Raw genomic sequence first — 23515 nt, 5'->3', positions numbered from 1 at the left:
AACATACCAAGGCTGCAGGTTCAATCCCCGGTCAGGGCACATACAATAATCAACTAATGAGTGCATAAATACGTGCAGCAGCAAAACTCTCTCTTTCTCTCTTCCTCTCTCTCCAAAATAAATAAAAATGTATTTAAAGGAAAAAGAATTCTTAAACTTACTACTGATTCAAGTAAGCACTTTGCACTAAATGACTTTTCACACTATGCATCTTCTCTCTGCCCCAACTCACACTTGTATAAAGAAGCCTGCTGTGTACCTCTAACATTTCAGAACCAAGGCAGAGAGAGGGCACCAGTTGGGAGGACAGTATCCATGATCCAAACGGCAGTTAACAAACCAGTTTTTGAATAACCTGTCATCAGTTTTGAATATTTTAGTTACATAGGTGCATAGTATATTTAAAATTATTATTCTGACAGTCTCTTTGGTGGTCAAATGGGATCCAGATATTCCATACAAAGGTACCCTTCTTTTTGCAATGTAAAATAAATAAGTCATATTTTTCTTCTTCCTCCAATTACTACAGAGCTTGTGAAAAATACAAAAGTCATAAAATTGGTAATGTTAATTTTAAAATTAATATACATCATTATGTGTTATATGTTGTGTGTGTGTGTGTGTGTGTGTGTATATTTAAGATAAATGTAAGGACTAATTATTAGAAGAACTATTGTGTTGTGTCTTCCTTTACAAAGTCCACAGATACCACCTTGAAGAGAAAACAATTGTGGTTGCCTAGGAGAGAAACTCAGATATCCAGCTGCCAAGCTTCCCCTAGCCCTGTGGTCGGCAAACTCATGAGTCAGCAGAGCCAAATATCAACAGGACAACAACTGAAATTTCTTTTGAGAGCCACATTTTTTAAACTTAAACTATATAGGTAGGAACACTGTTATTAACTTAATTAGGGTACTCCTAAGGCTTAGGAAGAGCCATACTCAAGGGGCCAAAGAACCGCATGTGGCTCGCGAACCACAGTTTGCCGACCACGGCAACCCACCTCCTTGCAGGTGAAGAGCTGGAGGGCTGCCCTCAGTGGTCCGAATCTGGGACACTGGATGGGTCCTGTTTTCTAGAGGGCTCCCCCCTGGTTCGTGGTAACAAAGCGGACAGACACAATCCTTTCTCTCTTCCTTCCCTGAGACAGTATAAACGGTTCCCTTTGAACAGTCACTGTTTCCCTTTGGATGCGCTCTTCCTCAAGGGAGGTTGTTCAATCCAGAGAGGCCCAGAGGACAGGGGGTGAGGGGTGCCCTCCTGCCTCACTCTCCTCCTCCAAGTCTCCCAGTGGCAGGAAGTGTGCACTTAATCAGCTGTTCTACACTCAGAGTCACAAGAGTGCACATTTAGATGTGGTATTGGGTAAACCAAATCTCCAAAGTCTGCTTTGCCCCAAGGCTATTTAGACCCAGAAGGAAAAGCAGCAGTGCTGTACTGTTTAATTTTGGACAATCAGGTGGTAAGTTCTCAGCACACTGGCCGCTTTGACCACGTCACTCATTCTTGCTGACGCTATTAGTGCTAGAGCTCTGGACTGGTTAAGGCCAAAATCACCTTGCTTTCACCAACTCCTTGTGTATTCATGCTCTCAGGACCCCATGTAAGTGTTCTGGAGCTAGTTGACATCTAAGAGCACCCACACCACCTCTTCTAACAAAGCAAATCGTTTAGTAACTTGACTTGACCTTTAGTAAAATGAGTGGGACTTTCTTTCCTAAAAGTAAATTCATGGGCATGGTCATTCTGTACTTTTAGTTCAAAACTTCATTGCCATGCAAAAAAAAAAAAAAAAAAAAATGGAAGGGGCAGACATTTGAAAGTCTGATTTCGCTGATATTCCCACCAATTTCCCACTCATACTAATAGATCCGATTTTTCAGAATTTGATGAATTACCAATTCCCCATCCCCCACAGAAAAAGAATTCAGAATAGCAAAATAATGATAAGAAAACGCACAGAAAACACACAAAAAGAAAACACACAGAAAAATAAAAAGACGTTGAAATGCGATAGTATAACTCGGCAAATGACAAAGTCCCATGAACTAAAGGCATCTAGAAAACTCCTGGGAAGTGTGGCATTTGTTTGTCTGGGTATTATGTTCTTTAATAACATAGAATCCTATCAGCATGGCATCCTTTGGTAAGGATGGGTGGAAATAATCTTATATAATAAAGAGGTAATATGCAAACTGTCCCCTCAACAGGGAGTTCATCGGGGAGTTCAACCAGGGGGCAGGGCTGGCAGGAGGAAAGGAGGGAAGCCCCAGCCGGCAGCCACTAGGGGCCCTACCAGTGCACGAGTTTCGTGTACTGGGCCTCTAGTTAGAAATAGTAAGTTAGGTTCCAACAGTTTAATCCTTGCTTCAGATTGAGTCCTCTTACCAGTGGTATGGAAAATATTTATTTCAAAGACAGGGTGCTTCTGGAATTCTGAGCCAGAGAGAGTGCAAGGCTTCTATTTTAATATTTTGTAAATGTTACTTCAAGAACCAACTAGATAGAATAAATTCTTTACCAACAGCGGTCTTCCAGGAGCTGATAGGGATTTTTTCACTATCTTCATAATCCTTATAATCCTCATAATAATTATTATTATTATTACTAGTACTATTGACTAGACTGCTTTTCCGGGTTGTCTCTTGTGATCCTTGGCAAGATACATCTGACTCATAGTTTCCCTCATTCTTTAAATCAATGTTTAAAAAAGTGATAATAATGATGTCCATCAAGGAACTATTATGATCTAACTATTATTACTTATCTAAATAGCTCTCCTCTAGAATAAAATCACCAAGGTCTGTTAGGGGCCCCTTCCTACAAAAGGTGAAAACAGTGGCCCTTTCTAAGTAGCAGTCTCTTTAGATTTAAGTGGAAGTGGACCTTTTAGGTCTCCCCCACATGTTAACGAAGACTCTCTATCCGAGGCACACTTGTCAATATTCCAGAATTTAAGCCCCTTTGAGGGTGTCAAACTTGTCAAAAATAAATTAAATATGGAAAAGGAGTATATCTAATGCACTGAGGAAAAAGTTGTCTACATTATTCAATAGAAAAGCAGCATTAACTTCCAAGAAACGAGATCATTTTCTTACAGTTCTTGTTATCATGGCTTCAGAGAACTTTGCCCAGAGCCCCGAGAAGAGCACCCTGGAAGACCGACCGAGTCTGGCCGCTTGGAAAGGAGCCACACGGTCGCCTACTGCACCCCTTCTTCATAGAGAAAGCGAGTCTTCTGATCCCCATGAAGGACAGATTTCCCAGACGGGAAAGGTCTAAATGACGGGCCCGGGAACTACCTGCTCATATTACCACTGGAGAGCCCGGGCCTGAGACCACAGACTGACTGGGAGCACTTTTGGGGGCGTCACATTTCTCATCTGTAAAATGTAAGGATTTGGACAAGAGGTTCTCCTTTCCTCCTTTTGGCCTAAAATCCAATGTTTTCTACGATTCAAACCATTTGGCCCTCTTTCCCACTAGTTCATTCTGACAATTAACAATGTAAAGTCTGTTCCTTGAATAAAGTTTGCTTAAAATTTAGTGACACCTACCCATGTGGTCATCGTTCAGATCAAGGTATGGTGCATTTCTGGCCCTGGCTGGTGTTGTTCAGAGGTTGGAGCATTGGCCCATGCACCAAAGGGTCCTGGGTTCGATTCCCAGTCAAAGGCACATACCTGGGTTGCAATTTCGATCCCTAGCCCTGGTTGGGGCACCTGCAGGAGGCAACCAATCAATGTGGTTGGTGATATAACATAACATCGAGCCCGGGACCCTTTGGTGCATGGGCCAATGCTCTGGCCTCTGGGCAGCATCGGCCAGGGCTGGAAGTGGACTATATTTTGGTCTGGGTGATGATTGTATGGGTGACACATAGGTTGAGGATTTGTTGACCCTTGGGATTTTTACTTTTATGTATGTTATATCTTAATAAAAATGTAAAAAAAAAAAAAAAAAATTTAGTGACACCTTACTCGAGTAGCCTACAAATGAGATCTCTTTTCCCCTCTTTCTTAAATGACATTGCCATCATCACAGCGACTGGTGATCCCCCGGGCCATCTGAACTCCAACTTTGATATTACTCCCAGAAGAAAGGGAAGTGTCTGGCTTTCTGCTGATTAGCGTTGGATGGCAATTGTTTAGAAGAAAGTGGGGTTATGTAGCCATGCAAAAGGCTCAGTACTAAGCTACAGCTTAAGCACTAAAGAAGCTGGGACCAGGGAGTTCAGAGCTATTAGACGTTTTTATATTAACAACATTTCTCCCATCCAGGTTTGTGCATTTTATCTTCATTCTTTCAAATCCCGAAATTGCTTGGATAAGAGAGAGGGTTTATGCATTATACACACACACACACACACGCACACACACGCATGTGCACACACAGACACGTTTCTAAGAGCAGCCTGAACTTTTAGGGGAAATTGAAGAGGCTTTGTGTCAAGTACAGCTAAATCCAGCCTTTCCATATCAAACCTCCGCTAGAAAATTACTGTGCAGATGATAAGGCGGAAAGATATAATAAAAAGTGACTCTACTCAATTTACACTGCAATATTGGTATGACTGAATATTTTTCATTCAGGTGCCTGATAAAATCGCTAAACTGTATTGCAGATAAATAAAGGAGGCTTCTGTCAAGAATAAACACCATTAATCATGAAGTCTTACCCTCTGAGAGCCTGTGCTATGCATCTGCACAAATACACCAACAGAGCCAGCACACAACACATGCTTCGCTCCTTTATGCTGCTCCAGACTGAAGCTGTCCTCCTTTTCTATTTTTTTATGATTTAGGCAAAAACAGCATTTTTGAAAACATTCTTAATACTTTTTAACTTTACAGTCCTGCAACTAGGTCCATTACTATAATATTTAGAAAAAATTGCTTGGCTCTGGGAGAAAAACTTGGCAGTGAAACGTTTTTATTTATTTATTTATTGCTGATTATACACCTACACAATCCATATGTTATATACTGTATTTCATCAAAGCTAAGATGCTACTGACCTAAAAAAATGCACCATTATTTTAGGTACCACTAAGAATGACAATACTTCCTTATCGCTTTCAATTTTTACTTTATACTCATTTTTAAAACTCTCCTATGCTTATTCAGGCATAGGTTATATCATATAGCACCAAAGTACTTGCACACAAAGGGATATATCAGCAAAATAATTTTATTGAGAGATACCTGAAACTTCCCCATAGCTGCCACTCCACCAACAGTAATCATAAAACACTACAGATGCTGAGATACATTCCAATTTCAGCGATGTTAAAAGGTGAGAAAAGATACACAACTTAAAACAGATGACTTAAATATGGTAATATAATAAATACATATTAGGTAATTCGGCCATTTATCAAATACCTATGACATGACAAATTGTGCTAAGTGCTATCTATATGCTCATTCTTTGAATTCATGATATAAAATGGGATTGAATAACGAAATAGGTCTGGACAGAGTAAGTCATCTGATAGGAATTACCTAAGCTGGATTCAAACCCAGTCTATAATTTTAAACACAAAGGAAAATTATCTTGAACCAAATACAAAAATCTGTATCTGCTTAAATATTATATTTTAGCATTATTGATGCTGTTAATAGAACAGATGACCTGGTCTTCCAGTTGTCCTTCCACTCCAGTGGGAACCTCTGTGAGCAACACTGAAATGGCACAGGTAGTCCCTGGCAGCTCTACACACCGGTGGCTAAGGAGGGATGTGCAAAGCCTGCCTTGGGAAGTATGAGGAAGAATGAGGGAGGGATGCAGATCTTCATACAAGGAAAGAGGGGACAGAAGGAGAAGGGGCACATGGGCATGCATGTAGCAGGGCCACAGTGTTTCATGGACTCCTCTTCTAAGTATCCATACACAGGAGAAAAATACAAAGGACAAACCTAAGCTTTCTCATACCTGTGCAATGTTACGAAATCTTAAAGTCAGATCATTTCATCTGACTACTTCATTTCACAGACGACAACAAGGAGGTCCAGAGAGGCCAGGGAAAGTGTTAGGATCCAGTTAATTTGTGGCAGAGCTGAGAACGGAACTGTCCAGGGCCCACGTCTGTTACAAAAACAGCTTAGGAAGTGGCTTTAAGAGGCTCATCAGAAACTATGTGCCAACAGACTTACGTTTTAATTTTCTGGGATGATACGTTGAAACCCGGGGGGGAAAAGCATTAACATTGGCTAACGTAACGATTATCTTGAGTGGGAAGGGGGTACGCTCAGGGGTGATGATTCAGCAACGCTGCAACCCAGTCCTGCTCCCGAGGATGGTCCATTGTGCGCACAGGAAGCATCCGGGCAGCTGTGCACTCCAAGGAGGAAGTGCCTCTTCTGCCAAAGGGAGGCTTCACTCCAATCTTCCAGGCAAATCCTCCTTGTGTGAGAAAGAACCTTGACCCCGCAGAGCGAATGCATTTATCTGCCCCAGGGAACCCTGGCCAGGAGACCCCCACAGAAAGCCTGTGTCCCCGGGCTCACAACAATCGGATGCCAAGAGGCCAGTTCTAACTAGGCCCAGCAAGAAAACAGGAGGATCTCAAGAAACCACAATCACTGCTTGGGCCTTGTCCACTTCTTTTAGGAAAAGTTTCTATGTAGAAAAAGGTATTTCATCAGCATGTAATTTTCACCACTGATGTCGTGTTCAATCATTTCTAACAAACACTCTTTGGTCCTCTTTTGGGAAAAGCCATGTCAAAACTACTCCCAGGCACACTATCAATAGATGCAGGCATCCCGTTAGCACAGTGCACCCCACCTGCTGGTCCTCATGTATAAAAGAATGGGTACAGCCCTAACCGGTTTGGCTCAGTGGATAGAGCGTTGGCCTGTGGACTGAAGGGTCCCAGGTTCGATTCCGGTCAAGGGCATGTACCTTGGTTGCGGGCACATCCCCAGTAGGGGGTGTGCAGGAGGCAGCTGATTGATGTTTCTCTCTCATCGATGTTTCTAACTCTCTATCCCTCTCCCTTCCTCTCTGTAAAAAAAAAATCAATAAAATATAATTTTTAAAAAATGGGTACACACAGGTGAACAGATCCCTTCCAGAATTTTGCCCTTAAAACAACTCCATTTTGTCTAGTGGCCTCACATGCTTTACCAACACCTTAATGAAGGTGTAATTTATCCAAGAACCAAATATTTCATCTTTATTTAATAGGTTTCCGAGTTTAATTGTGCATCTCTGTCTCAGTCATAAACAGTACTATAGATAAAAAACATATTTGCAAGAAAATGGCTATGATTAAGATATCTGAATACTTTTCACTATTGCTGTTGATGATTTCCACACAGATGGAAATGTATTTTGTGCAAATTATTATGAAATTCTTTCTGAATGTAAATTCAACTGAAATGGAGTCAATGGTCTCCTGCCCCACCCTGCACTGGTGGTTATGTCAGTGAAGTGGGAATGAGTATGTATAATAACCTGAACTCCCCTCCTTCACTAGCCTTACTCACGTCAAAAGGCAGCCAAATGGCTGGTAGTGTCCTTCCGTGATTTCTAAAGGCAGTGATGATTCCACAGCAGCTAAGTTATTCGCCTGGAATGAAGCACTGCCCTCTCGCTAATGAGTTACAAACGGTCTCTAGGTCTCCACGTCAGGGAAACTGAGCAAGCACTTGGCTTGGCAGAGACCCGCAGCTGGCTGTATCTCGGGGCTCATCAGACAGGCGGGATCACACGGACTGCAAGAATCCGGAGACCTTGCCTCCGAGGAATGTAATTCATGCAGAAAAGTGTTGTCAGAGGAAGGCCAGGGAACCTCGTGGGAAGAAAGCAAAATAAACAGTTCAACAAAGAAAACAAAGAAGGACCAATAGCCTTTTTGAACATTGAGTACAGGGAGACTTCAGCGGGGCCTCAGACAAAGGCCTCATCAAAGGACACCCTTGCAAAGCCAGAAGACCTGAAAGGATGTTTCTCTCCACGCACTGGGAGGAGGGAGGCCGCCTTCTGCTTTTCATTCCTTCCAATTCAACTGCCACACACCTCCCCCCTCCCAACAAACAGAGAAACAACAAACAACAACCAAAATAACTAAAAAGTGCTCTGTCTGCCCAGGTGAAGAGGTGGGGAAGGGTGGAGAAGTTAACCCAATTAAATAAGGGATAACGTATCTGCTCAGTATCCTTCAGATCAGTTGCAAGTACATGAAACAAATGCCCAAGTCAGATGCACACAGCCCGCCATCCACCTAATACTTGTGGAATGCTCAATCACTTACACTCTGCAAATTCTCTCTCATAACTACCATGTGACATTCTCAACCAGGAGGGAATCCCTCCCTCGAGCTTAATGCAAGAGGTGGGACCTCTGCTTTCAACCCTCACGTCACAATCCCCCGATTCCCAGTGGAATCCTGACTTGGACTCTTCTTCTCTCAATCCAGTAGCTCCATTTATCCCGCAGTCCTGAAATCCAAAATCTGAGGTCACCATATTTTGAGCATTCAAACAGGATTACAGTGCTTTATGCTGACCTTCTTTTCCCCTCTTACTTCAGTTAAGAAAGAAGATTGTGCAAACTTTTATTAACCCATCCCAAAGGCAGGCTGAGATTACCACAAGGAACACGGACAGAAGTGAGTGGTGTATGTGCATACATTTTAATGTTATATATTACAAATAATGAAGACATCAAATACTTAAATTTAAAAAACCCAACATGTTAGGTAATACAAACATTAATATAATCCTAGTATTAATCTGTTGTGTATCTCAGGCCACTACAATATGAAAATCCTTTTAAAATCAGAGTCTACAGGTTTGATTGCCTTGGCTAATGACTTACAATTCTGAATTTGTTTCTGGAAACTTTCACTGGTGTGCGTAGGTTAAGTTGAAAGCAACGCAGACTGGGCCTACAGGGATTCTGTTCTGTGAGGGAGCCAGAGATTGCTTTGAATATAGGCAAGAAGCATTTTAGTAAACTAGGAATGCTTTCTTGGGATTCTGTTTTAAAAATGAAAATCATATTCATGCAACAGGGTGTGGTGATTTGTTTCGCAAATGAGGCAGATCTTTAAACTGCCCGGGCCTCTCTCTCTCTCACTCCCCCACATACAAGAGACACTGTTTACTTCCAATGAACTTGGCAATATTTGGATATTATCTGTACTTAGAAGAGTATTGGTGTTCTCCAGTTAGTGGCTAACTCAGCGATTTTCAACCTTTCTCATTTCATGACACATAAACTGACTACTAAAATTCTGTGGCACACCAATAACTATATTCTATTTTTTGCCGATCTGACAAAAAATAGGTCTAATTTTGATTCATTCATATCAGACTACTATTGTGTTGGCTGTTGCCTTTTTTTTTTTTTTTTTGAAAGATTGGGTCAATTTTTTTAATTAATTTCAGGAATAGGGAGATAGGGACAGAAATATCCATGATGAGAGAGAATCATTCATTGGCTACCTCCGCATGCCCCCTACTGGGGATCCAGCCTGCAACCTGGGCATGTGCCCTGACCAGGAATCAAACCAGGACCTCTTGGCTCATGGGTTGATGCTCAACCACTGAGCTATACCAGCCAAGCTGTTGTCATTTTTAAAATTTGACAATCTAAGGGAAGTCAGTGCCCCTGACTAAATAGTCAGGTATTGCATGTTGTGGCTCATTCCCAGGTGGTAGCATACATACTCTAAACCCAGTGATCTCTTAATGCTGTGAACTAAAATAACTGACCTTAGGCAGAGTTCTTATCACCTGGGGGTGACCCGGGCCTGAGGCGGACGAGGCTCTCTGGGAACAGTTTGCAGGTATGATAGCACTGAAGGCCTCTCACTGGCAAACCTTTAATAAAAGATCGCAACTGTACACATAACTCATTCTGGGATTAATTTAGATTTTTGGACAGAGTCTAAGCTTCCTATTGCACCTAGTGGTCCCAACTGGGCACTTTTTAATGGATCTATAATCTCTCTGTAGCTGTAGGAGGTTTTAAATATCTTTAACTTATAAATATGTGAGATGAGGCATGACTCACAGTATTAGGTGACTGGCTTTAGAAAAATCTACAGCTTTAGGTTGCAGACCCATATTTATTTTGCTCATTACTGGAAATGCTCTCTCATGCCTTAAGGCAGCTCCTGACCTGCCATTTCTTACTTTTCTCTGTATTCTTTTCTCCCTACTTTGTGTGTAAGCAGTGTGTGTGTGTGTGCGCGCGTGTGTGTGTGCGTGTGCGCGCGTGTGCACGTGTGTGTGTGTGCGTGTGTGGTGTAAAGAGAAAAAGGAGAGGCAGAGGCACAGTATACAGATATAGCATTACAGATGATGTTTTTGAGCATCAGAGTTGTAAGAAAACTGATGCAATGCCACCAATTCCACTAGGAATTATAGGAGATCAACATAGGACCCATAAGCCATTTAACTTGTTAAATTTTATCCAACGGCAATATACTGATGCCCACTATTGTTCTGATATTGCTTTTGCAAAGATCACAACAAAACTAAAAACGGTCAAGATTCTTCCCCAAATATCTTTTCAATACAGTTATCGAGAAATATTCTGCAAAAGCATCCCTACCTTAGCTTAGGACCAAGAGGATGACTTTCAAAACCGACCTTCCTCCTGCTATTTCCTTTTACGATACTTAGTTTCTGGATCGCCAGAGATGCCAAACTCTAGCTAATATGTTACTTAGGATTCAACAGTAAGCAGGCAGTTTCCTGGAAACAAGTCTGCTGGGATTTTATTTTTTGATGTATGGATTTCACTGTGGGCAGGGGTGGGGATGCAACAACAAACAGGAATGAATGGCAGGCGGGCCTGAGTCCGTGGCCTTTGTTCCCCGGGGAAAGGTCTGAAATGAACTCGGCCTGCTGTGCGGCTGTAGGAAATGGCATGTCTTTGTGGAGGTGGAAAAAGCGGGCTCTGTTACCTAAGTGAAGGAGAGCGGGCCACATAAGATGAGCTGCAGGCAGCTTCACTTGGGTGGCAGTCGTCACGTAAACGAACCTGAAAGTATCTTCCCGTGGGGGCAAATTCTGTTAGAGTTCAATTTTTTCAAACACGTATTTTGAAAAATAAATAAAAATGATGGCGGTAAATTTCTGTTTTCTCTGAAGCCAGGCTTACCATGAGTGGAAGCATTGTGCTCAAAGAAAAAAGTCTGTTACAGGCCAGTACCCCCCAGGCACCCGCAACAGGTTTGACAGCAGGCTCTATAGAGCCCGCGGCTTCCGGTTCAGTGCCCCTGAATACCTTCAGTCACCATCTGCTCCCGGCCCGACGCTCAGCGCTGCACAAAGAACACTGAAATTTTAGCCAAGGAACTGGCGCTCAGGCTCTGAGCGTGCACTGTAATTAGGGCCTGCTTTATCCGCCACCGGCGATCAAATCCAATATTTCAGTCATTAGAAATATTGCAAAACAGAAATAAGCATGATGTCCTTGGAGTCCGATTTACTGCATGTTTCTTATTGCAAAATAAAGTGTGTATAGCTTGATCTGGATCGATGTGGCCAGCTCACTACAATGTTTAAAGTTTAGAAATTTGCTGTAACCGGTTTGGCTCAATGGATGGAGCGTCGGCCTGCGGACTCAAGGGTCTCCGGTTTGATTCTGGTCAAGGACATGTGCCTTGGTTGTGGGCATACCCCCAGTGGGGGGTGTGCAGGAGGCAGCTGATGGATGTTTCTCTCTCATCAATGTTTCTGACTCTCTATCCCTCTCCCTTCCTCTCTGTAAAAAAACAAACAAACAAAAAAATCAATGAAATGTATTTTTTTTAAAGTTTAGAAATTGTAACTCACCCACATTTGCATACTTGCATGGCAAACTAGGGATGCAAATCATCTAAGGTAGTTCTTTAAAAGTGTAAAGCTGGATTTACACTTTTTCAGTTTATCACGAGAAGCAATGACCAAAATAAGACATGTTCTTTTTTTCGAGCTGATATAATATGCAATGAAAATGCTGGGAAATAATAGTAAGAGAGCTTAAAAGTAGAAAGTATAATAAAAATAAAAAAGCAATTGCTTATAAGAAAGAAAAATAAAGCAGAGTAAGGGCAAAAGATCAGGCTGGAAAGGGGGTGTAACCTTAGATCAGGGGATGGCAAACATTTTAGGCATTGGGGGCCATATTCTCTGTGTGTTAGCTACTCTGCCCTGGACTGCTAAGGCTGCGAGGACAGTATTGAGTAAGTAGCAATCACTGTGTTCCAATAAAACTTCACTAACAAAAACAGGCCATGGGGGGATTGGGTGCATGGGCCATAGTTTGCCAACCCGTGTTCGTTAGACGGTTCTTCATAGAAGACCTCTCAGGTAAGGAGACGTGTGTGTAGGGAAATGTATTAAGTGAGGGAGCGAGCCATGGGTATCTGAGGGAAGAAGGTTCCAGGCAGCTGCATGCTGTGATCTAGTCCAACACGGCTTGCAATCTACAGAATAAACGGCTATAATCACCGATCTCTACTCAGCCATGTTTTAACATGGTCCTCTCAAATGTGATTAAGCATTGCTCAATATTCTACCAAGTCGACGAATCACAAGTTATCAAACCATTCCCTGTAACAACTGGTTACATAAATTGTCCAGTTATTTGGTGTCACAAATTCTACGGCAGCAAACATGTTGTATGTCGGATTGCTTGGCTACAGGAAGGCTTATTTGTTCAAAAGGCTTTTTACAGCTCTTCTCCACACTGCCATACCCATACACTCCTTAGAAACTTGCAGAAGATAATGACAGCCACTAACACAGAAAACTTCCTATAGTGTGTTGTTAGGATCCTTTGTGCTCACCCAGGAAGTAGAAGCCAGAGCAGCCAAGTCTGCAATGTTCATTTTCACGAGCAGAACTTGAAAGCCAAGAGCAAGAAGTAGAGCACCTGATGGGTTCCAATAATGCTCGATCTGCTCCTAAGCTATGTACCTCTCTGTATCAGGATCTCCATGTCTTTAAAGTGAGGTTAGTAATAACAACTCCATCACAGGGTTGCTGAAACTACTACATAATTATGTAAAGTCTCTAAAACTGTGCCTAGACTATGGTTAAGTACTCAAAAACATCACATTACAGTCAGGGTCATTATTACTTCTTTTTTTCCTGTGAATTGTCTGTTCATTTTTACTTTCCCTTATCTTTGAAATTTTGCTATTCTTCTTAAGTTGTCCATTTGAGATTGCTATTTTCACCTATTTTAGTTCCATGTGAAGGGCATGGAGAGCAGCAATAGATGTACATTAAATAGTACCCTACTTTACATCCAGTAACTGACTTAATATTTGCCAGTGGATAGCATCTGTCCTTTAATATTATTTTAAATAGTAATCAAGCTTTTGATTTTGAGTATTAAGTGTGCTAGCTTTGTTGGCATAAGAGGACACATTCTAAACAAAGTAAGCAACAAAACAGATGATGACAGTCATCCTGCAGTAGCCTAAGAAACAACAGCCCATTACCATCACTGAAAATAATATTTATTCAGGAACTACTATGTATAGACATGGACTTGACCTAGTAAATGCAAAGAAATAAATCTTGTCTTTGCCCTCAAGAGATATAATTATAATCTAGTTCATTCTTTTCTTTTTTTGAGAGGGTTTACACAGTGTTAGGTTACAGTATTTGATGTAATCTGATATGTCATTACACTATACCAGCTTCAATAATGTTTATGGTAGAGCACAGACAGTGGAGGGGAAAAAAGAAATTTCCTTTGTTAATTTTAAGTTGCACTATTAAAATATGTCAAACTAGTTATGCCCCCAAATACACACAAAAGGTTTTGCTCACCTCTGCATGTTACTGGAGGCTTTCCTGGGAATGGAAAGAATGAAATCACTATTATGCATTATGGGACCATCACAAAGTTTTAAGTAAGGGCCTAGATGAAGGCTATTTTTTAATATATATTATATGAGGTCCCAAAACCACAGTACCTAGTACATTCAAGATGCTGAATTCAGGGAGGGAGGGAGGGAAAAAAGAGAGGGTAGGGACCGAGTAGCAGCCCTGGCTATCTACTTACCCTTTCTCTCTCTAAGCTTTTACCATAATGATACATCCTTTCTTAGAGCTTTTTCTCTCTGAAAAAAAAAATGTATTTATTCATACTCCAAAATTGCCACTCATCTCCCTGCTCTCATTTCTAAAAGGCAGCCATAATCACGGGGGAGAAGCCTTACCAGTTCCAATGTGCCCTATTTCACTGCTAATATTAATGATCTACCGTGTACTGAGCCCTCTCCCCAGGCGCCAGGAAGTGAACCACTTTTAGTAGGAAGAACAGCTCTTCTTACTTAGGTGGAATAATTTCAGTGAGTCAGGCAGCCTTGGAAAGAGCCACACTGACTCCCCTAAGAGAAAAAGGAGCCGCCAAGTAGAACAGAATATGAGTGATCATTCCTCTAAGAGAGAACAGAATATGAGTGATCATTCCTCTAAGAGAGAAACGACGAGGCTGGTTTTCTAAAATGAATTAGTAGAGTGGATGGTGACATGCGACAGCCGCCCGTGAGTGCTGGCTTTGGATGCAACTTGGGGTGCAGTGCTCTTCACATCCACAACCTGAGACGAGGGCAGCTCTCAGTTCAACTGGTGAGATCTGTGGGGCCTGAATTACTGTCATGGATTAATAACTAAGGAATCTGCTTTGGAAAATGAATTGCAGAGCTCAGATGAAGAAAATGGACAGTCTGAAATTCAATTCAGATTGGTCCATAACTAAGTTTAGGTCAAAAAGGTAGTATATAAAATATCCCCCCCCCAACCCCCCCAAGGAAAAATTACAAATGAATGTCAAATTTAAAACTTTATTTTGGTGTTTCTACAAATGCATTAAAAGAAGCATGCTTACATGAGTACTAACATAAAATTTTAAAAAACACACCCTCAAAATGCAAAAGAAAGAACACTTTATTAGTGTGAAAGCAGTCATTTAAAAATATATCTGTATTCTGGGGGAGGGGATGTAATATTTCAACTGCCCAAATTTCCAAATGATTTTTTAAAACAAATAGTAATTTTTAGCCTACAGCATCACCCATTCCCATAGGATACAATACTGCCTCCTGGAATTGTGCAAGGAAAAGCCCTGGTATAAACAAAACAAAATATGGTATAGAGAGCAGGCAAAGAAGTAAATATTCACATAAAGCTACTGCCTTGACTATGTGAATTTGATTGGTTTTCTGTCTATGCTCCAAATAATCTCAGCAATATAATAAAACGTATTCATTAAGATTTTTTCTAAAACACTGGTATTTTTTTCTATATGGCTTAATAAAGCATCAAATCTGTGGTTGAAGCAAATAATTTGAGAGAGCATAAGTCCTAGTGAAATCAGTGGAGAATTTTCCAAAAAAAAAAGGGAGAAAGTTCTTGATATCCAATGTATCCTAATTTTCAAACCACTTGCATTAAATACGCATAATGCAGGAATTGTACATTTTATGTGACAACCTTTATGTGACAATTCAGGGAAAGATAATACTCCATGTCCTACTTATAAGTTCTTAGTCTAAATTCATGATTTTAGTCGAGAAAGGAAATGCCAATAAATTCTAATGTTACTCAGTACTGTATTTGAAAAAAAAAAAAAGATTCTATATGCTTATCCACACTGCCTCACCATAAATGGTGAAATAACATTGAGAGTACGTAAAGTAACCTAAAGACATTCCATTTAACACACTGGGTTCTTTAACACAAACTGACATATTTCTGCACATATTTATAAGGCTTGATGGCCATTATTAGGCTGTAACTGCAGTTGTTCTAACACCTAATAAGCCATGGTTGAAAAAACAAAGGCAGGTTAATTTGTGATTTCCTCGACTCATTCAGAGGCAAATTAAGTGTCAAACAGCTAATACAGAACATATTTCACTTTATGAGATTTTAATTTAATTCTGCACAGTATCGCTGATGCCTTAATATAGGGTGGTTTATCTAAAAATAAGAGCAATTTATAAACCTCTTTCAATAGAATCTTTAATGATAACATATGATAGCATAATTATTGCAGCGCCTGCCATCCCTCCTAGCAGAGGTCTGCGAGCATTTCCATCAGCAACACAAATCCTGTTTTCAAGACTTATAATTGACATTTTAAAGTGGGCACCAGAACAACAATGTGTACAAAATAATGAGAATGCCCGCAGATTTTGTCTTCTTATAATTACAAATATATATACTCTAACAGCTTATAGTAAGCTCACTCGGTCTCGTTTTCTGTAATACAATTCTCTAGCACGCATTTTGGACTTCAGGAATCGGATTCAAGCTCTGTGACTGCTCGTCTGCTGATTTCCGGAATGGACAGCGTGGGTGTCTCCTGAGCACCTTTTACAAAGTACCTGGCGGAGAGCAGGGCACTGCCCACAAAACTAACAGGAACAGCGGCCACTAAACAGTAACTGATCAGGCAAGATAAGGGCACACACAGGGTGCTGTGAGGAACAGCCAGCTAAGGGTGGGGAGTTTAAGCAGGTCCTTGCCATGCAGAGCCAGAAGGTCACTGAGGGCAAAGCAGAGACAATGTCGTATTATAGAGGCACAGAGGTGTGGTTTGCACTAGCTTCCCAGCGCCTACTTCATAAACTCAGTGTCTCCACCCAGGACCCTGCTAGGAGGCCAGAGACCCAGGCTCCCCCCACGCTCTTCACTCACAGTGATGACATTTCCTCTCAGAACCTTCCAGAACTTCTCCTTTGAGGCTCAGTGTTATTTACATTATGAATCTTTGGAGGACAATTTAGTCAACTGCTGCTAAAGTATCCTAATGCTTGGCTGGAAAAGAAGGAAGTACTAAAATCTGTAGAAATCCCAGTTCACCCGTCATATCTGAAATGCAAGCCCTTCCCCCAGGATTCTCCAAACTCACCCTCAATTATCTTGTAGTGATTTTATAACTAGCGAGCTAGCACTGTAGGCATGGCGATCAGGGCCTAGGGCACATAGTGTGGACTATAGGAGGGCTTGCTATTGTTATATCTTGCCAAAGAACCAATACCTGGGATTGTACTGATTAATTCCTATTTGGATTTAATTAAAAGCCAAGCTATAATAAACCAAGAGGAACCAGTTCATTCAATCACATAGACTCATGTTTTGAAATTTTTCTGTAACATGATTTTGAAAGAGTGAAAAAAACTCTGAAATTCCACAGAAAATCTGATTTAAATTACTACATCACTGCAGAGACTGTAGAGTCTGGGAGAATCAGCCATGCAAAACCTCTGTGTAACGGGTGAATTACACTGCAGGTTTAAGCCTGAATTTGGAATTTCCTCCCCTTTGTATAGGGCATTTTAAATTGGCTTCTTGGTTTTATTTGGGTGTATTTCTAGCAAGCTTCAGAACCCTGGAAATTCTTATGCTCCTGTGAAAAGTGAGAAAAAAGTCACAAGTTTCTGTGTTTTCTCTCTATAAATACTCACTTCTCCTATAATGCTTATGGAAGTCTGCAACACAGATTTATTACTTACCTCCGGGCAAAGCTGCTCTGAAATTACAATTTAGCAATGGAGGACGGGCCCAAGAAGCGGTTGGTAAAATATGATATGTGTACTTGGGCACATAGTTAGGGTTGTTAATATCAATTAATTCTGTTCACAGAGGAGGACTTGTTTTAAAACAACTTCATTTTTCTTTGGCATATATGTAATTACACAGCTGTAACTAATAGCCAGGGAGATGCAATCCACCATCTAAATAACCAGCATTACTCTTCAAAGTATTATTTGTGCTTTTCTAACTTTACTGTCTCAGAATGAAGGGTGATTACATACAACTAAATGTTGTGTGTGTGTGTGTGTGTGTGTGTCCATTTGTAAAGGGCAGCCCTTCCTAGAACATGGTTCTAGTTATCCGGACAGTACTAAAAACACATACATACACAAATACATACACAAACACACACACATACACACATACATTTGAGCTTGTACGTCTACTATTTCTTTTCCCACCAAACTGAGTAAGATAATATTTATTTCCACACGATGCTCTTCTTCCTTTCCTAATGTATGTTACCACCACCATTCTTTCCTTTTATCTTTGTGTAAACCATGTGCTCAATCACATTTGCCATTTTGTTTGGGTGACATTCCCATCAATCAAGTGACTATTGGTGTACACACCACAGGGCTATGAAATTTACCATAGAAATTTCATTACGATTCTTGTGATCCCTGGGACAAGACTTTCACATCACAGAAAGTTTAGCATGAAAAACTTCAAAGGCATTCTCAACCAAATACATATTCTGTGTGGTATCCTTCCATTAGTCCTCTACTTTTTAATTTAGTATTTACAGCCAACAGAACACACATCACCAAACGAGATAGGAATGACCTGCCAGCTACCTCGTACAGACAGTCCTCAGGTTACATCGGACTCGATGTACGTCGTTTTGTGGTTTCGTTGCCATCTCCCATTTATTTATAAAAAAAAAAAAAAAAGTTCTGTCATTTCGACGTATGTACATATGTGCTTTATGTTTTTTATTATTTATTTACCACAAGTAAAGGTCAGGAATTGTTATCTTCCTTTTAAATCTTTTTTTTTACTGTTTCACTTCATTCCTGCTGTGTGTATGCTCCATGTGAGTGACATAGGTGCTTATGTAGGTGGGTTCCGACTTACGGCGAAAATCGCGTTACGTGGCGCCGTGGGAACGGATCTTCAACATAACCTGAGGACCTGCTGTACGTAGTATGACGGGAAGCATTGGGATTTGTTTCAGTAGGCCCAGGAATAGATAGGCTTGCTATATTTCAAAAAGTAAACCTTATTCTTCTATCACATCCTTAACGCCCAATAGCCATGCTGAAAACAAAAGGTCCGGAGGTAGCAGAAGCTGGTATTTTGTTCTGTGTCATTATTGGGTACGGTTTTAATACTTACACATGCAGTGGAGGAATCGGAGACGGATCATAATGGTAACGCCCCTCATGATGTCTGGCATCGATTGGCACAGGAGGGTGGAATGCAGGAAACAGGTGAGGAGGGTCTGAAAAAGAAAGTCCGACCTATATGAAAAGAACACTTTGGAACAGGATTCCAACCCGTGAAGCAACGCTGCGGTGCTGTCTTCATGACGTATGCTGAGCCTCCTTTAAGAATTTGTGGGAGAACTCTTTCAAGTTCATTATGAGGCTCCCTAAAGCAGAAGTATGACCAAGGCCCTACCACCTGCACCTGAGAAAGCAGAGCCTATGAAGGCAACCAAAGCCTACAGAGGGAAGCAAGAAAGAAAAGCACCCAAGCCTACCCTGGGCGAAAGGCTGGCCAGGACGGGAAGACTGGGTCACAAAGTCAAAGGAAACAGATTACGAGGCACTTGGTTATTGTAAATTACACTGTCAAGTGAATTTTAGACCAAAATGAAATATAAATATTAGTTTCATTTCTCCTATACCCATGGTGCTTTTTAAGGAAAGGAATCTATTCTAAAGTCCCTGCTGAAATCCATGGCATACATACAACACCCCACATACATATATCACACACAACATACCACCACACAAACTGCACATACCACACGCACACCATGCATACCTCACAGACACATCACATATACACATACAATGCACCACATACACAACACATATCCCCACACCAACCCCACATTCCACACATATACACCCGACACAGTACATCCACGCCCATTCATCCCACTTCCACACACACCACAGATACACCACATACACAACACATACCCACACACGCCCCCCACATACCATACTCACACTACACACAAGAAACACACATTTTGGTCATTTAAATGCATGCTCCCTTTCTTGGCCTGGGTTATACCTCCACAGTCCTGACACTGGGGCAGCAAATCCATAGGTTGGTGGCAGAAACGCTACCTGGCCTTGCTGCAGGAGAGGAGCGGACCCCCTCAGACTTACAATGGGTGGTTTGCGGCAAACTGAGGGCTTCCTACCTTTCAGCCCTAACATTCACCTTGGCTCCAGACTATCCTCCCATCTTGTTCTGCTCAGGCTGGGGTTCACCGTTTCCTGGGCTCCTGTGTGCACACTTCACAATAGTTCCTCTGCTCCCACTTACTTGTAGTAATTTATGCTAATTGTCTGACAAATCTGGAAGTATTGCCCGCCCCCCCCCCGCCCCCCCAAATAGTGGTTCACTGCAAAAACTGGAGTTTTGCTCCATTTTATCATTAGAACCATGGGAGATATTTTGTAACTGACACTCCGGTTTTTACCAAGTTTCAAGAAGCAAAATAAAGAACTTCAAAACCTGGGGGTGTGCCTCCTGGGCTTTATGTAAGCCTGATGTTACAGCAAACAAGCCGAACTTGTTCTTCAATAGCGCCTTCCACACGCAGCGGGGCCTGCAACAGCCATCGTGGTGCTGTTGCCCGTGAACTGGCAACACTCCCAGGAATTGATGTGTACATCAACGTGCCTCCAAAGGGCTTTGAGCTATTTCTACAAGCCTGAAGATCTGCCTAGACCTGAGGGTAGCAGGTGGTACAGGCAATTCCAAATGATGGCTGCAAGAAGCAACACGGAACCCTGAGGGCGGAGTGTGTGTGTTGGGTGCCGGTGCTGTGCCAAACACAGAAAAGGGTGTAACCAGTACCTCACCCCCACCACCCCCACCCCCACCCCCACCAGGAGCTCCTTAAGTCCCAGTGGAGAGCTATTGTGAGTGCCTGTGTGGGAATTCAGGTGGTTCTCATTTTCTTCCCCATACATTTCTCTTTTCTAAATCTTCAACAAGCATCTTTTAGGATACACTACTAAAACTAACAAACTTTTTAAAACTATGTATTTTCTATTTTGTTTATTTATTTTGTTCTTTAGATGCCACATGTAAGTAAAATCGTGTGAGATCTGACTTTCTCTGTCTGGCTTATTTCTTTTTTTCTTCTTTCTTATGACATTAACATACCTTCATATGAAATCAACAAATAAAACAGAAACAGACTCATAAATGCAGAGAACAGATGGATGGTCCCAGAGGGGAGAGGGTTTGGGGAACTGGGTGAAAAAGGTAAAGGGATGAAGAACTACGAATTGGTAGTTACAAGATCCTCAGAGGGAGGTGAAGCACAGCGCAGAGAAGGAATACAGTCAATAATACTGTAATAACTATGTATGGTGCCAGGTGGGTACTTGAAATATTGGGGAGATCACTTTGTAAAGGACGTGATTATCTAATAACTATGTTATACACCTGAATCTAATACAAAAATAATACTAAATATAAACTGTCACTGAAAGATAAAGTTTACAAAAACAAGTAAATAAAATTCTGTCTTATTTCCCTTGTGTTGGACTTTGCCCTTCCTTTGGAAATCTAACAGTATGGTTATGAGAAAAAAACAGTAAGCGTGAAAAACTATTAACATAGCATAGATAGAATTCAAAGTTGTGATTCCACCAGATTTAGAACCTAGGAAACTTCCGTGGCTAGAAAAAGACCATTGTACTGAAAATGCCCATTACTCGTGGTATTTTGTGCTTCTTGTCAGATAAGCGGTGGGAGGGCGGTTCAGGGGAAGGAAAGGAACCATCTTGGTATAGTCCTATCATTGTCGCTGTGATATTAGGATGTGCGACAATGCTGGGATTCCACGGGTGAGGGCTATGCTAACCACCCGATCCTGTCTCCCACACGTTATGCATTTTATAGAGTGCGTATGAAAAAAAGCAATCATATTTTACATGCACCAGTGAGGGCTTACTATTAACAGGTGTTGGAGCTGGGTGTTTTGTAAGGGAAATCTGGATAGTTGGTCGGCCAAGTTTAAAAGTTTATCCACCATGGTTGTCCCAGGCAGCGCTCCACATAACTCAGAGCAGAATGCCCTGCTTTATTTAACCATTTTCAATAAAAATCACTCATCCTTCTGAAAACAATGTCATGTGAAGTGGAGCAATCTTTACCACTATTTGGAAAGTCTGACACACCACACTCAGTGAATGTTTCCCGATTTTAAATTTGGAAACAGGCCCAAGTGAATCTGACTCCAGTCTGGGGTCAGGTGGATGGCCAGGAGACGGCTCTTCTTCCTCTTCCTTTCCTCTCAGCAGCCGCCGATGAGCACACGCTTGCCTCCAGCAGACTTCAGACTTAACACATGCCATCTGCTCTTGGAAATCAGGGCAATAAACCTGCTAGAACTGTGCGTAAAGTAAGCATTCAGGAGGTCTAACCCACCCCCGAAAGGCTTCTCCCCGGCACCATTTTATATGGCCGCTTTGAGGTGAATTGTGACAACTATGTCAAGAGTTGGAAGATATTTTTACTTCCTTGTCTCTTCGCTCTTGGCTGTGTTCTGCCTGATTAAACTCTCTCCACCAAATAAGTGGGTATTAGCTGTACCTGACTTTCTCTCTGTGGGTGCACTGTGCATTATGACAAAGCACAAATCCACATTTTCCTCTTGTTTTTTAAACATAATTTTATTTATTTCAGAGAGGAAGGGAGAGGGAGAGAGAGACAGAAACATCAATGATGAGAGAGAATCATTGATTGGCTGCCTCCTGCACGCCCCCTACTGGGGATCAAGCCTGCAACCCCGGCATGTGCCCTTGACCAGAATGGGACCCGGGACATTTCAGTCCGGAGGCCGAAGCTCTAGCCACTGAACCAAACCAGCTAGGGCCACATTTTTCAAACACACAGGGCTCAAAATGTGTGAATTAGCTCCACATTCAATACATACCTCATAGATGCAGGAACTTATAGTCATTATCTATTATATGAGTATTTATAATAAAGTTACAGGGATTATGTGCATAGGGGTGAAGACAAACCTGTTATTCCTATAAAATCAAGACAGTATACCTGGGCATTATAAAACTCTCTTCTCCAAGGAAATCTTACAATACTATCATGGACATTTAGAAGGCATTACCATCTTTAAATTTTGAGAAATTATTCGAACGGGATTTTATTTCAACATCTCTGTCCCACCCTCTTTCCTTTTTTTGGGATGAAAGAGAAAATGATCAAGCACTGTAAAAACACCTGAGAGGAAAATATGGAACAATTATTGCAGTCATTTCTCACTGTTGAGTGAGATTTGTGAGTGTAGAAGTTAATTCTGACTGGAAGTCTGTGAGGCATCTTACAGCACTGTTTGCACAGCCTTTACTTATGTCCCATGGAAATGTATGAATTCTGCATTCTGGAATTAGGTTACGTCAACAACAAAAAGTTATGGTTATGATCTGACTTGGCCAAAGACCTCTGGTTATAGGTTTAAGAATTTTACTATTTCTATTTATTTCCCTCTTGATTTCGTTTAAAACAACTTCTCCTGGACTGATAAAATCTACTCAAACAATTTACTTTATGTCATTTATCGGTGGGAATGACACCTCTGAAGCCACTTTCTGCAAAAATGCAATGGAACACCTCATCCAATTGAAGACATGCCTGACCACAACTTAACAGTATAAACAAAGAGTAAAACGCAGAAGGGGACCATCCTTCCCCGTATCACACAACAATAAGCCTAAGGAAAAGAAGAAGAG

At 41.4% G+C, this 23515-nt stretch overlaps 1 protein-coding gene across 5 annotated transcripts in view; it reads right to left on the bottom strand.

The window, feature by feature from the left end:
- Positions 1-23515, bottom strand: part of GLI3 (GLI family zinc finger 3) — a 274177-nt gene that overhangs the window by 99504 nt on the left and 151158 nt on the right. For 3 of the 5 annotated variants that reach the window (XM_036327431.1, XM_036327432.1, XM_036327429.1), the window contains 2 exons: positions 18903-19008; positions 13788-13811 (listed from right to left, as the gene is read on the bottom strand). The exons of 1 other annotated variant lie outside the window; for it this stretch is intronic. In XM_036327431.1, the coding sequence (XP_036183324.1) occupies positions 13788-13811; positions 18903-19008 (130 nt within the window). The remainder of the gene's footprint in view (positions 1-13787; positions 13812-18902; positions 19009-23515) is intronic. One more of the 5 variants, XM_036327430.1, reaches the window with a different exon arrangement.

The sequence above is a fragment of the Myotis myotis genome, unplaced genomic scaffold (assembly GCF_014108235.1).
Source record: "Myotis myotis isolate mMyoMyo1 unplaced genomic scaffold, mMyoMyo1.p scaffold_m19_p_11, whole genome shotgun sequence".
NCBI lineage: Eukaryota > Metazoa > Chordata > Mammalia > Chiroptera > Vespertilionidae > Myotis > Myotis myotis.
Note: the sequence above shows the minus strand (reverse complement) of the source record. Positions and strands in the feature narration are given on the sequence as shown.